At 41.2% G+C, this 10,790-nt stretch overlaps 3 protein-coding genes across 9 annotated transcripts in view; 2 read left to right on the top strand and 1 right to left on the bottom strand.

Moving 5' to 3' along the window:
- Positions 1–5,045, top strand: part of LOC109960499 (NACHT, LRR and PYD domains-containing protein 3-like) — a 9,844-nt gene extending 4,799 nt beyond the window's left edge. The window contains 11 exon segments of the mRNA XM_020600643.1: positions 1–643; positions 804–977; positions 1,103–1,276; positions 1,365–1,532; positions 1,757–1,930; positions 2,355–2,528; positions 3,138–3,311; positions 3,703–3,876; positions 4,064–4,237; positions 4,321–4,367; positions 4,449–5,045. The exon segment at positions 1–643 is cut by the window's left edge and continues 39 nt beyond it. Coding sequence (XP_020456299.1) covers positions 1–643; positions 804–977; positions 1,103–1,276; positions 1,365–1,532; positions 1,757–1,930; positions 2,355–2,528; positions 3,138–3,311; positions 3,703–3,876; positions 4,064–4,237; positions 4,321–4,367; positions 4,449–4,978 — 2,606 coding nt within the window. The 3' untranslated portion in view covers positions 4,979–5,045.
- Positions 5,046–5,150: 105 nt separating this feature from the next.
- On the bottom strand, positions 5,151–8,050 carry LOC109960500 (PI-PLC X domain-containing protein 1). Of its 5 annotated transcripts, none has more exons than XM_020600648.1 (7): positions 7,778–8,050; positions 7,245–7,397; positions 6,799–6,924; positions 6,574–6,729; positions 6,233–6,345; positions 5,977–6,047; positions 5,151–5,576 (listed from the first exon to the last, which is right to left on the bottom strand). In XM_020600648.1, exons 1-7 carry the CDS (start codon positions 7,805–7,807, stop codon positions 5,281–5,283), a joined length of 945 nt encoding a protein of 314 aa, XP_020456304.1. In that variant the 5' UTR covers positions 7,808–8,050; the 3' UTR covers positions 5,151–5,280. The 5 variants fall into 5 exon arrangements, with proteins under 5 accessions (XP_020456304.1, XP_020456303.1, XP_020456305.1 ...); XM_020600647.1 differs by having other exon boundaries at positions 7,245–7,381; positions 7,778–8,049; XM_020600649.1 differs by lacking the exon at positions 7,778–8,050 and adding an exon at positions 7,615–7,771 and having other exon boundaries at positions 7,245–7,381.
- Positions 8,051–9,075: 1,025 nt separating this feature from the next.
- Positions 9,076–10,790, top strand: part of cunh7orf57 (chromosome unknown C7orf57 homolog) — a 14,016-nt gene continuing 12,301 nt past the window's right edge. For 2 of the 3 annotated variants that reach the window (XM_020600652.1, XM_020600651.1), the window contains exons 1-3: positions 9,079–9,227; positions 9,342–9,562; positions 10,042–10,208. The gene's annotated coding sequence lies outside the window, so the exon portion shown is untranslated. Of the gene's footprint in view, positions 9,228–9,341; positions 9,563–10,041; positions 10,209–10,790 lie in introns of all 3 variants that reach the window. The other variant, XM_020600654.1, reaches the window with a different exon arrangement.

Genomic DNA, 10,790 nt, shown 5'->3' with positions numbered 1-10,790 from the left:
TCACACAGATCTTTAAAGAGGAGAGAGTGCTCTATCAGGAGAAGGTGTTCTGCTTTGTTCATCTGAGCATTCAAGAGTTTCTGGCTGCTCTTTATGTCTTTTTAACTCTCATTAACTCTGGTATCAACCTGCTGTCTCAGACAAAAGCCTGGTTGCCTAATCCATTAAGGGGCAAACCTAAACTATCATACCTTTTTCAAAGTGCTATAGACAGAGCCATACAGAGTCCAAATGGGCACCTGGATTTGTTCCTTCGCTTTCTCCTGGGGTTTTCACTGCAGACAAATCAGACTCTCCTGGGAGAGCTAATGACACAGAGTGGAAGCAGCTCACACACCCATCAGGAAACTGTCAAGCACATCAAGAGCGTGATCAGGAAGAATCAGTCTCCAGAGAGAAGCATCAATCTGTTTCACTGTCTGAATGAACTGAATGACCGTTCTCTGGTGGAGGAGATCCAGCAGTACCTGAGTTCAGGATGTCTCTCCACAGAGAAGCTATCTCCTGCTCAGTGGTTGGCTCTGGTCTTCATCTTACTGTCATCAGAAAAAGATGTGGATGTGTTTGACCTGAAGAAATACTCTGCTTCAGAGGAGGCTCTTCTGAGGCTGCTGCCAGTGGTCAAAGCCTCTAATAAGTCTCTGTAAGTTTAGAGAAAACTGGGCAGACTAATGGAAAAGGCTGTTTTTTTCTTTCTTACTTTCTTAATTACCCTTTACAGCCTTTTTCTTCTCCATTAATATGTATGTGCTTAATTGATGGTGATGTTTATTAAAGATAACATAGGCCTGCATGTTTTCCAGTCTGAGTGGATGCAACCTGTCAGAGAAAAGCGGTGAAGGTCTGGCCTCAGTCCTCAGCTCCCAGTCTTCGAGTCTGAGAGAGCTTGAGCTGACTAACAACAGCCTGCAGGACTCGGGAGTAAAGCTGCTCTCGGCTGGACTTGAAAATCCACACTGTAGACTGGAAAAACTGAGGTTAGATCTTTTTGTTTGTTTTGTTTGTGGCCCTTTTTTCTTTAATCAATTCAGTAAAAACACTGTGTATGGCAGATATTTTACTGATATATTTCATTATCAAATGTTTTTCTTGATTTTACCAGGTTGAACCAAAACAGTCTGACTGAGAAATGCTGTCAGGACTTATCATCTGTTCTCAGCACCAGCTCCTCTTGTCTGAGAGAGCTGGACTTGAGTTACAATGACCTGCAGGACTCGGGACTAAAGCTGATCTCTGCTGCACTGGACAGTCCAAGCTGTACACTAGAAACACTCAGGTCAAGCTAAACGATTTCTGCCAAGGTGGTAATAAATGCAGTATGACAGTTAGAGGAAGAGGGTGTTTACATTTACTCTGTATTTCAGGCTGATTGGCTGTAATCTATCTGAGAGAAGTCGAGATACTCTGGCTTCAGTTCTCAGCTCCTGTTCTTTGAGAGAGCTCGACCTGAGTAATAACAACCTTGAGGATTCAGGAGTGATGCTCTTTTCTCCTGGACAGGAGAGTCCACACTGTAGACTGAAAGTTCTGAGGTTAGATCACATTACAACATCTTTGTTTCATATTATGTGTTGACTATAATACTGCATGCTGTGATTCTGGTTTTTCAATTCTTTATGGTCCTAAGTTGCAGGTTTGGATGTCACAAAATGTATGTAGGGAAGTTTCTATTTTTAAAATGACTTGGATTAAACCACTGAATCTGTATCTCCATAAACACATGAAATATAATAAAGATTTCCTGTCATTTCTTTAGGTTGGTTCAAACCAGGCTCACAGAGAAATGCTGTCAAGAGTTCTCATCAGTTTTCAGCTCCAAGTCTTCTGGTTTGAAAGAGCTGGACCTGAGTAACAACAACCTGCAGGATTCAGGAGTGACACTGCTCTCAGCTGGACTCACGAGTCCACACTGCACACTCAGAACCCTCAGGTAGGATCATCAGTTTCAAGGGTAGCATGATTTTGTAACTGTTGACCTGTATAGTATGTTAAGTTTGCTTGCTTGGGTATTGTCTTTAGCTGTTTGGAATGTGTCTATTGATTGAATGCCTTTTGTTATACAATCTAAGCTTGATAGAAGTGTATACGTCTGGTTTCTATTGTGTTACTTTGATCCTGTTAAAAAGGAAGTTTTAGATTTTGGGAAATTGATACCGCTGTCATGTCTGACGCTAGCTTAGCATTACAACTGGAAATGGGGAAAGGCTAACCTAGCCCTGTCTGAAGGTAACAATGACTGCCTTTAAAGCTCACAAAAAAATCTTGTTTATTGAAGTGTAAAAACAAGTTGTGGTTAAGTCCTGGAGTGTTTCTTGGGAGCAGCATAAAGGTGACAATTTCTGTCTCCTTGTCAGGTTGAATCAGACCAACCTCACAGAGAAATGTTGCCAGGAGATCTCATCAGTTCTCAGCTCCCAGTCCTCCAGCCTCAGAGAGCTGGACCTCAGTAACAATGATTTACAAGACCCAGGAGTGGAGAGGATGTCCACTGGACTGGCATCTCCACGCTGCATGCTGGTAACTCTCAGGTCAGGATTCTGCAGTCCTTTTCTTTTTTGTTTTTGTTAATGAAATGCAGCTGCCGTATTGTTGTCACTATTTAGTCTAACTTTCTGTGCATCCACAAATCACTAACATGACTTTATAAAATGAGTTAAAATATTACCTTGTTGGTTATTAGTTTGCCAACAATAAAGCCCAAATAAATGTTTAGAAAACAGCATGTCACTGCTACAAAAATTTCTACCACCATATCTCTGATGGGGTTTCCCAATATCTCCCAACTTTTACTTTTTTTCTTGCCTTAAACTGCAGTATTCTTCACAAGGAATTATACAAAACAGGAAAATTATATCCCCACTGTTTGCTTCAGCATGTCACCTAATACACTTGGATGCAGTTCTTTATTAAAATACTGGACACTGTGTGCACTCACATACTCTTGCACTGTCCTGACTCCTGTAGTTTAGAATGATTCAAACTAGAGGTAAAGGACACTGGGCTCAGCCAAAGACAAAAATAAAAATCAGCCTAAGCCAACATCCAAGGGTTTAGCCTTCAGCATAGTCATCATTTTTCAAAACATTTGGTTAGATTTATCCTCAGCTATGTAAAAATGATGGATTGACATCCTTCAGGCTAAGTGGCTGTAAGGTATCTGAACGAAGCTGTAAAGCTCTGGCATCAGTTCTCAACACCCAGTCTGCTAGTCTGAGGGAGCTGGACCTGAGTAACAACGACCTGCAGGACTCAGGAGTGAACCTGCTCTCAGATGGACTGAGGAGTCTACACTGTCAGTTGGAAACTCTGAGGTGAGCTCATACTTTAACCCTAGTTGTAAGTGGCTATTTAAACTTTTTGTATAATCATTGTATTTGTCCTTTAATTGCTCTTAAAGGATGTAAAGGTTTTCCGTGGGTAAGATGAAATTTACCTTAATAGAGATTTATTTGAGGTGCAGAGTGCTTGTAGTGATGTACTGAAGAAGTGTTTCTGCATCCTTTTACTTTTACCTGACTAGTTGTAATGCAGTAAATATCGGCTTAACAGTTAATGTTAAAAAAAACAAAAGACTGGTAAATGTCTTTGAGCTCCTGAAATATTTGTGACCATAGCATAGTTTACTTGAAGCCTTTCTTTCTTTCCACTGACCTTCTGGAAAGCTAAAACACCAAAAATATAAACAATGTTTTCATTTTTCAGATTGAATCAAACTAGGCTTAAAGAAAAATGCTGTCAAGATGTGGCATCAGTTCTCAGCACTGAGTCATCCAGTCTGAGAGACCTGGACTTGAGTAACAATGACCTGCAGGATTCAGGAGTGAAGCTGCTCTCGGTTGGACTGAGGAATCCGCACTGTCGACTGGAAACAGTCAGGTAAACAGCCATGTTTCATTTAGTTATTCACACCTGTGCTTTTCCTGTTACAAACTAAACCATGAGTAGGGCTTATAAAGCCTTCAAGAGCACTCCCCCTGTGCTGTACCAGTGGACTAATGAAGCATCAAACAGTAAGTAGATTAACAGCAGATGCTGCGTGCATTGTGTTTGTGTGTGTGAGTAGGTTGTCAGGCTGCTTGATAACAGAGGAGGGCTGTATTTCTTTGGCCTCAGCTCTGAGGTCCAACCCCTCCCATCTGAGAGAGCTGGATCTGCGCTACAATCATTTGGGAGCATCAGGAGCGAAGCTTCTGTCAGCTGGACTGGAGGATCCACAATGGAGAATGGACACCCTCAGGTATGAGGAAGAAGAGAAAAGATGTGAGAAGGATGTTTGAGAAGGCTGATTGTGTCTAGACTGGTCCCTGTGTCTTCCTCCAGGGTGGACCACAGCGGCATTCAGTGGTTGAAACCTGGTCTGGCAAAGTGTAAGTCTGTAAACTGATCACTTAAGTTACTCATTCAGTCAAAACCTGCAGTGCTGCTTCTAGTTTTTTTTTCTCCATCAGATGCCTGTGAACTGACACTGGACCCAAACACAGCACACAAACACGTCCTCCTGTGTGAGAATGGCCGGAAAGTGATGATGTCACCAGAGAAGCATCCGTATCCTGATCACCCGGACAGGTTCGACTGGTGCTACCAGGTGCTTTGCACAGATGGTCTGGCTGGCCGCTGTTACTGGGAGGTGGACTGGGAAGGAGGGGTTGATATTGGAGTGACGTACAGAAGCCTCAGAAGGAGCGGAGCTCGTGATGGCAGCAGACTTGGATGGAATGAGAAGTCATGGAGTTTAGAGTTCAGTGAGAAGTGTTGCTATGCCTGGCACAATAACATAAGAACAGCTCTTCTCACTCCTCCCTCCTCTTTGTCCTGCAGAGTCGGAGTGTATCTGGACTGGTGTGCTGGAACTCTGTCCTTCTACAGTGTCTCCTCTGACTCATTGATCCACCTGTACACATTCTACTGTGCATTCACTGAACCTCTCTACCCTGGATTTGGGTTCTTGTCACTTGAGTCATCAGTGTCCTTGTGTTAGAGAAGGGACAGATAGTCTCCTCAAAATTGTTTTTTTTTTATTTTTTTTTTTATATGACCTGCAGGGTTTTCAGATGTTTCTCTTATGAGAGCAGCAAAATAAATTTTAAAAAAGAAGAGTTTAATTATATCAAAGTATTTTACATTGTATAAACTTTATATATTCCTATGGGCAACAACAAAGGAACATGCAGTTTAATGAACCAGTACATAACATGTACAATATTAAAATACATCATAAAAACAGCAACAATTCATTTGAAGTTCCTCTCGAGCTGTTATGGCCACTAGATGCCATTAATTCTACTTTTGTGCAATGTCCCCCAGTGTCCTGCAGACAGGGCGAGGAGCGAGCGTGCCGGCGCCACCCAACAGTTTGTAGTTTAGGTTGATCACAAGCGAGCAGAACTGACTGATGCCAACAAAGTCACAGCAAATGATGTTGATCCCACCAATCTCAGGTCCTGGCCGCTGCTCGCTCGTCCAGGTGAGCAGCAGTGAGAGAGCCTTCATAGTCATCTCCCTCATGTTCTGGAGGGGATGGAAGACGACGTAAGGAGCGTCCTCTGTCAGGTTCAGACCACTGATGTAAAAACCAGCTGGAAAACAAAGCAGGAAACCAGACAGTTAAAAAGTCAGTAAAGGGACCAGTACACTTCAACTGAAGTGATGATGGATGGTCAAACGCTTCAGAAACCCCCAAGTCCTCACATCTTTGCAAAGTCAGATTTAGGGGACATCTGACTTTTCCGTAACTTTCGGTAAACCAACATTCACACCAGCTTCATGTAGTGATGGTGAGCTGTGCAGACAGAGGTGGGAAAAAGAACCACAGTTTGAACTTCTCAGGTGTTTTTCTTTACACAACTGTGTTTTACATTTTAAGGTGTACAGCGGAACCTGTCAGAAAACGTACACATTATCCCTGTATGCAAGTGATCTTGCATCTCCCCCCTCTCTGTGATGGCTTGAGTGAAACTAGCCAAAAATCAGACTTACCTGGTCTTCCTCTGTGTTTCTGGTCCTCAAGGTAAGCGATCACCTTTTTGGGGTCTGAGCTATCGGCATACCTATAAAGGCACCATGAGGCTGGTCATTTTAAATTATTTTTTTCAAAGATGATTTTATTTGCCATTTTGCTGTTATAGGAAAACAACATTAACCAGAGTCAAAAATTTGACTTGTTTTTACTTGATCTTCAGTGACAAGAAGCCCTCAAACACATGGTGGCACTGAAGCTTCCCTGTGTATTTACCAGTATGTCATCTCAGTCCAGAGCTCAGGGTGCTGCAGCACCACCTGCTGGTTGCCATAAGAAACGACAACTTGTTGACCTCTGGCCCAGCAGGAACTCAGAGTGGGAGTGTCCTGGGCATAAAACACATAAGCACACTTAAAAATTCCATTTCAAAAGTTCAAAACTAACTTAGTTTATCTATGTTTTCTCAGACCTAAATATAATCTACAATCATATACAACAACAAAAAACAGCAAATACTTATTTTGAGGAGCTGGAACTACACATTTGACAAGTTTGCTGATAAATTACTTATCAAACTAGTTGTGGATTAATTTATTTCTGCATTGTTTTATTACCTGTGAGGAGCAAAGTTTTTCTCCAAACAGTGTGATGATATACTCCACAAGGTTGGTGTGGTCTGTGTCAGTCAGAGATTCAAAATGCGAACAGGAGATTATCACCACCTCTTTTGGATGAGAGTCCAGCCAGGTAGCTAGTTCATCTAATGCCTCCTGCAAATGGACAAATATGATTACTAAAATCTTGCTTTAGATTTTTGCATTCACTGTAATTCCTTGTACCTTGACAGTCATCTGTGTGTAGAGGCCGTGGGCGAAGAACAATTGGCTGCCTCCTGCTGACTTCCTGGCAATCCGTAGGTCCAAGAAACGAATACCAAGATCACACTGATCACTCAAGACAGACTGCTACAGACACAGGTAAGAAATATAATATAAATCTTATGAATGGAATTTTTGTAGATTGTGTTGAAGTTTAATTTTAATATGTTGTAAATTGTATGGCAGTCATCCTGTCCAGGCCTCCCTTGAAAAAGAGATCTTGTTCTCAATGAGACATCCTGGTAAAATAATGGTTAAATATGTGGCAAAATGTACATCTATCTATAAAACATATGTATATGTGGCCTCTATGAGGCCACACTGTCTCATTGGAGAGAATGTTCAGTCTGGGCTCTGCATCCCTGGATCCTAATCTGGCCCCTGAATTTCTGCATGGTCTCTTCTACCTGTGTGGTGGCCCAGCGGTAGACACAGGGTCGAGTCCAGCAGGGAACCAGCCGGTCACTCACTCTGAGGAGGCAGGACTCAGATCTCTGCACAGGGGACGAGACATCCAGGCAGAAAGACATGCTGTCGTGGCTTCCTGGAGAGAGAAAGGACTGACCGATATGGATGCAAATTATAAGCCCAAAGGTTTGTGGACACCCTTGTGCTACTTGAGTGCGACGCAGACACAGAAAACCCAGGAAATTATACATTTTTAGCAGATATTACGGAAATAAAACCGTTTATCATCAAGTTTAATATTTCATCCAAAATATGCTAGTTTAACCGACTTCGCTTATGTATGCCCGGTGTTCTCTCAGATTTAGCTACCTTGTCGAGATATACTACCTACCCAGGTAGTACCTTGTAGCAAAATCTATGGACTGACTAACCCCGCCCCAATCCATCACCCTCACCCTAACCACTTTGTGAACGGTGGGTAGCACGTCTTGATAGGTAGCAAAGTTTGACAGAACACCGGCGCTTGTTTTACCGGGAATGGCCAAGTTCCACAGCGGGACATCCAGGAGCTCGTCGGGCAGACGGGACATCCAGTCCGAGTTTTCTCCGAGCTGCAGCCGCTGTTCGTCCTCCATGTTCTTCACATGAAATGTTTTACCGCTTTACTTGTGATATTAATACGGAAGTTAACCGTGCTTCTTTTATTTATCTTCCTCTACACCGTTTGTTACAAATTCTTCCGGATACAAAACAAGCTAACGTTTCTTCCGACGATTTTCAAAATAAAACCGGAATTATCAAAATCCATGTTCATGCAATACAAAATCACTACAAAATGTCACTACAATTACACACTAATAATCTGAGGTGGAACGTAATTAAACGGGCTAAATATATCCAAGTTCTGTACCCAAGTGCAATTTTGAGGTTTCTGTACTTCAGCTTTACTAGATTTTAGAGGCAAATATTGTAGGCTTACTTTTTTACTACACATGTAGCCTAATTGGTACTTTTACAAAATCAGATTAACATGGCAAAATTGTACAGTATAATCACGAGACTCTGATTCCTATTGGGAAATTCACAAGCTACCCAGCAGTATATGAAGTAGCCTATTTCAAATTATCAGCATATAAGGTCATTAACATTATAGCCAGCTTTCACACCTGCAGCATTAAAGTGATTACCACAAAAATAGTGTGGCTGTGTATTGTCAAAAACGTCCATATTTCTCAGCTGCTCAATAATTTCTTTGTTTTCCTTCTTACTTAAAGGTTTTATTTCTTGTCCTTTTCTTTTGTCTTTTTCTACTTATTGATTTCTCCCTCTTCCATCTAACCCTCTTTGTTGTTGGTCATACTCAAAAATAACAACAAATATTTGTTGCTCCATATGGATGATGTCAACTTTCTTGGCTACATTAAGTGAAAGACAAGCTAATTTAGACCTTCTGAAGCAGGTAAAAGAGATTTAAAGGTGCTTGTTAACAAAATGGAAAGCACTGATTCTACATTGCTGCCTATTTTGGAGCTGTTTGCAACATTCCTGATTAATTTATTGCATGTGGTACTCATTTAACTTTAATGGTCTACATTGTGTACTGGTATGTAATCATAGAAGTAATTTATTGGACCATGTGATACTCAGATGTTACTATAGTGCTTTTGCAGAAAACAGAGCTCTCCAATTATGGAAAGCCAATAGAATTTTCAAAGTAAAGGTGGTAATTAAACGTGCGTTTGGATCCTGCATTTGAGAAGTTATTTGGCTGCAGTTAGTGTACTTGAATGTCTGTTATTTTTTTTCTTACAGGACAGAAGACTAAAAGAGGAGATTTGAGTCAAAATGGCTGAGCACCATGACTGTACAGAGCTTAAGGAGTCCCTGTATGGCCAAAGTACATCCTGAAGGAGGAAAACCTCCCTGCATTATGTGCTATGAGGCCCTTTTTTCCAATAAAGGTCATTGGCTGCACAAGCAAGGTAACACAGTGTCTTTTTGTCATGGAAGATTGATGACAGCAGATGTGATATTTGATGGTATTCTGAGGTTTGTGCAACTGATTTCTACCTAAACCAAACATTCTTTCTGTCCAGTGGCTCTGCAGGATGTGCCATACAAGAACCGCCACTGGCATGGCGAATGCTTCCTGTGCTTCAAGTGTAGCTGGACTCTGGTTGAACAGCTTTGTCACCAAGGATGATATGCTGATGTGCATTGAGTGCTACAGCAACGAGTACTCTGCCAAGTGTCATGTGTGCCTGAAGACCATCATGCCAGGTGACGAGGCCTGATCATACCCTAACAGAAACAAATGGTGAGGTTTTGAGCAAATACTGGAACAGAGACTAAATTGTACCGTAGATGATACATTGGTTAGCATGGTGAAGCTGGTGACTGACCACAGTTAATTTCTTCTTTTTTTATGTTGTCTATTATGTCCATATTTGAATTATTTCCACAAATATAAACCACAGATTGGATGTAAGCGGTCCATGTTTTTATAAAATTAAGAAAATCCACTGACTGTGCATACCTGTAATATGTAGTCCAATGATGGATTACAGTACATGTCATAATTAAAGTGGACACAAACTAAATAAAACAACTTTTTTCTTTGCACAAAGACATCATAATTTACAAGAAAATAAAAACATGAGTGATGAAGTTGATGATTAACATGAGAAACAATAGCAGCACATTTGTTGGTGTGAGAACTTCTGTCTCTCTTCCATCTCGTTCATCCCACTCTCACTCTTTTCTTTCTTCGTCTCTCTCTGCCCCTCCACCCACCAGGCTCTAAAAAGATGGAGTATGAGGGCAACAGTTGGCATGAGAACTGTTTTACCTGAAACCACTGCCAGCAGCCCATTGGCACCAGGAGCTTTGTCCAGAAGGATGGCAACAACTACTACATGCCCTGCTGTGAGAAGCAGTTTTCTCTGCAGTGTGTCCACTGCAAGGTAAAACCACACACTATAATTTTGTATTCACTTGTCTCGCCATTCACAAGAAGCTCTGATTGCATTTATGTTCTGTAGTCATCTCCACCTGCTATCAACTTTTATTTTTGCATATAAAGTAAATCAGAAATTCTCTCTAAGAAGCAATCAATTTTGGTTTTTAATGCTTGTGAGGTTGCAGAGAGGTCTCTAATGAGCACTTGCTTCAACCTTCTTATAATAATAAGATCAATAATCAGAGGAGAGCCAAGTTAAACTCTTGAACCTTGATCTTTTTCCTTAGATGTTCCCTGGATGGTTTTAAAGTTAAAGGCAAATGCTATGATGCTTATACAGAATGAAATATTAAACCCAAGAGGTCATATTTTTATGGCTGCACAGTTTCATTAAATGTAATAATATTCAATCTTATGCATAATTGTAAACACATTTCCTTTTAATAGAACCAAGTTTGCTTTCACTAAACATTTAGGACTGAAATTTAAAATTCACTTCTGTGCTTACTAAACCTGAACGTTTGAGTCTGGATGTCCACATCATTGCTAATGGTGCTGTTATGAATAGATGTGCAGGTGGGAGGGA

This window comes from Monopterus albus, unplaced genomic scaffold (assembly GCF_001952655.1).
Source record: "Monopterus albus unplaced genomic scaffold, M_albus_1.0 scaffold48.1, whole genome shotgun sequence".
Classification (NCBI taxonomy): domain Eukaryota; kingdom Metazoa; phylum Chordata; class Actinopteri; order Synbranchiformes; family Synbranchidae; genus Monopterus; species Monopterus albus.
This window is presented reverse-complemented; position numbering and strand designations above follow the sequence as displayed.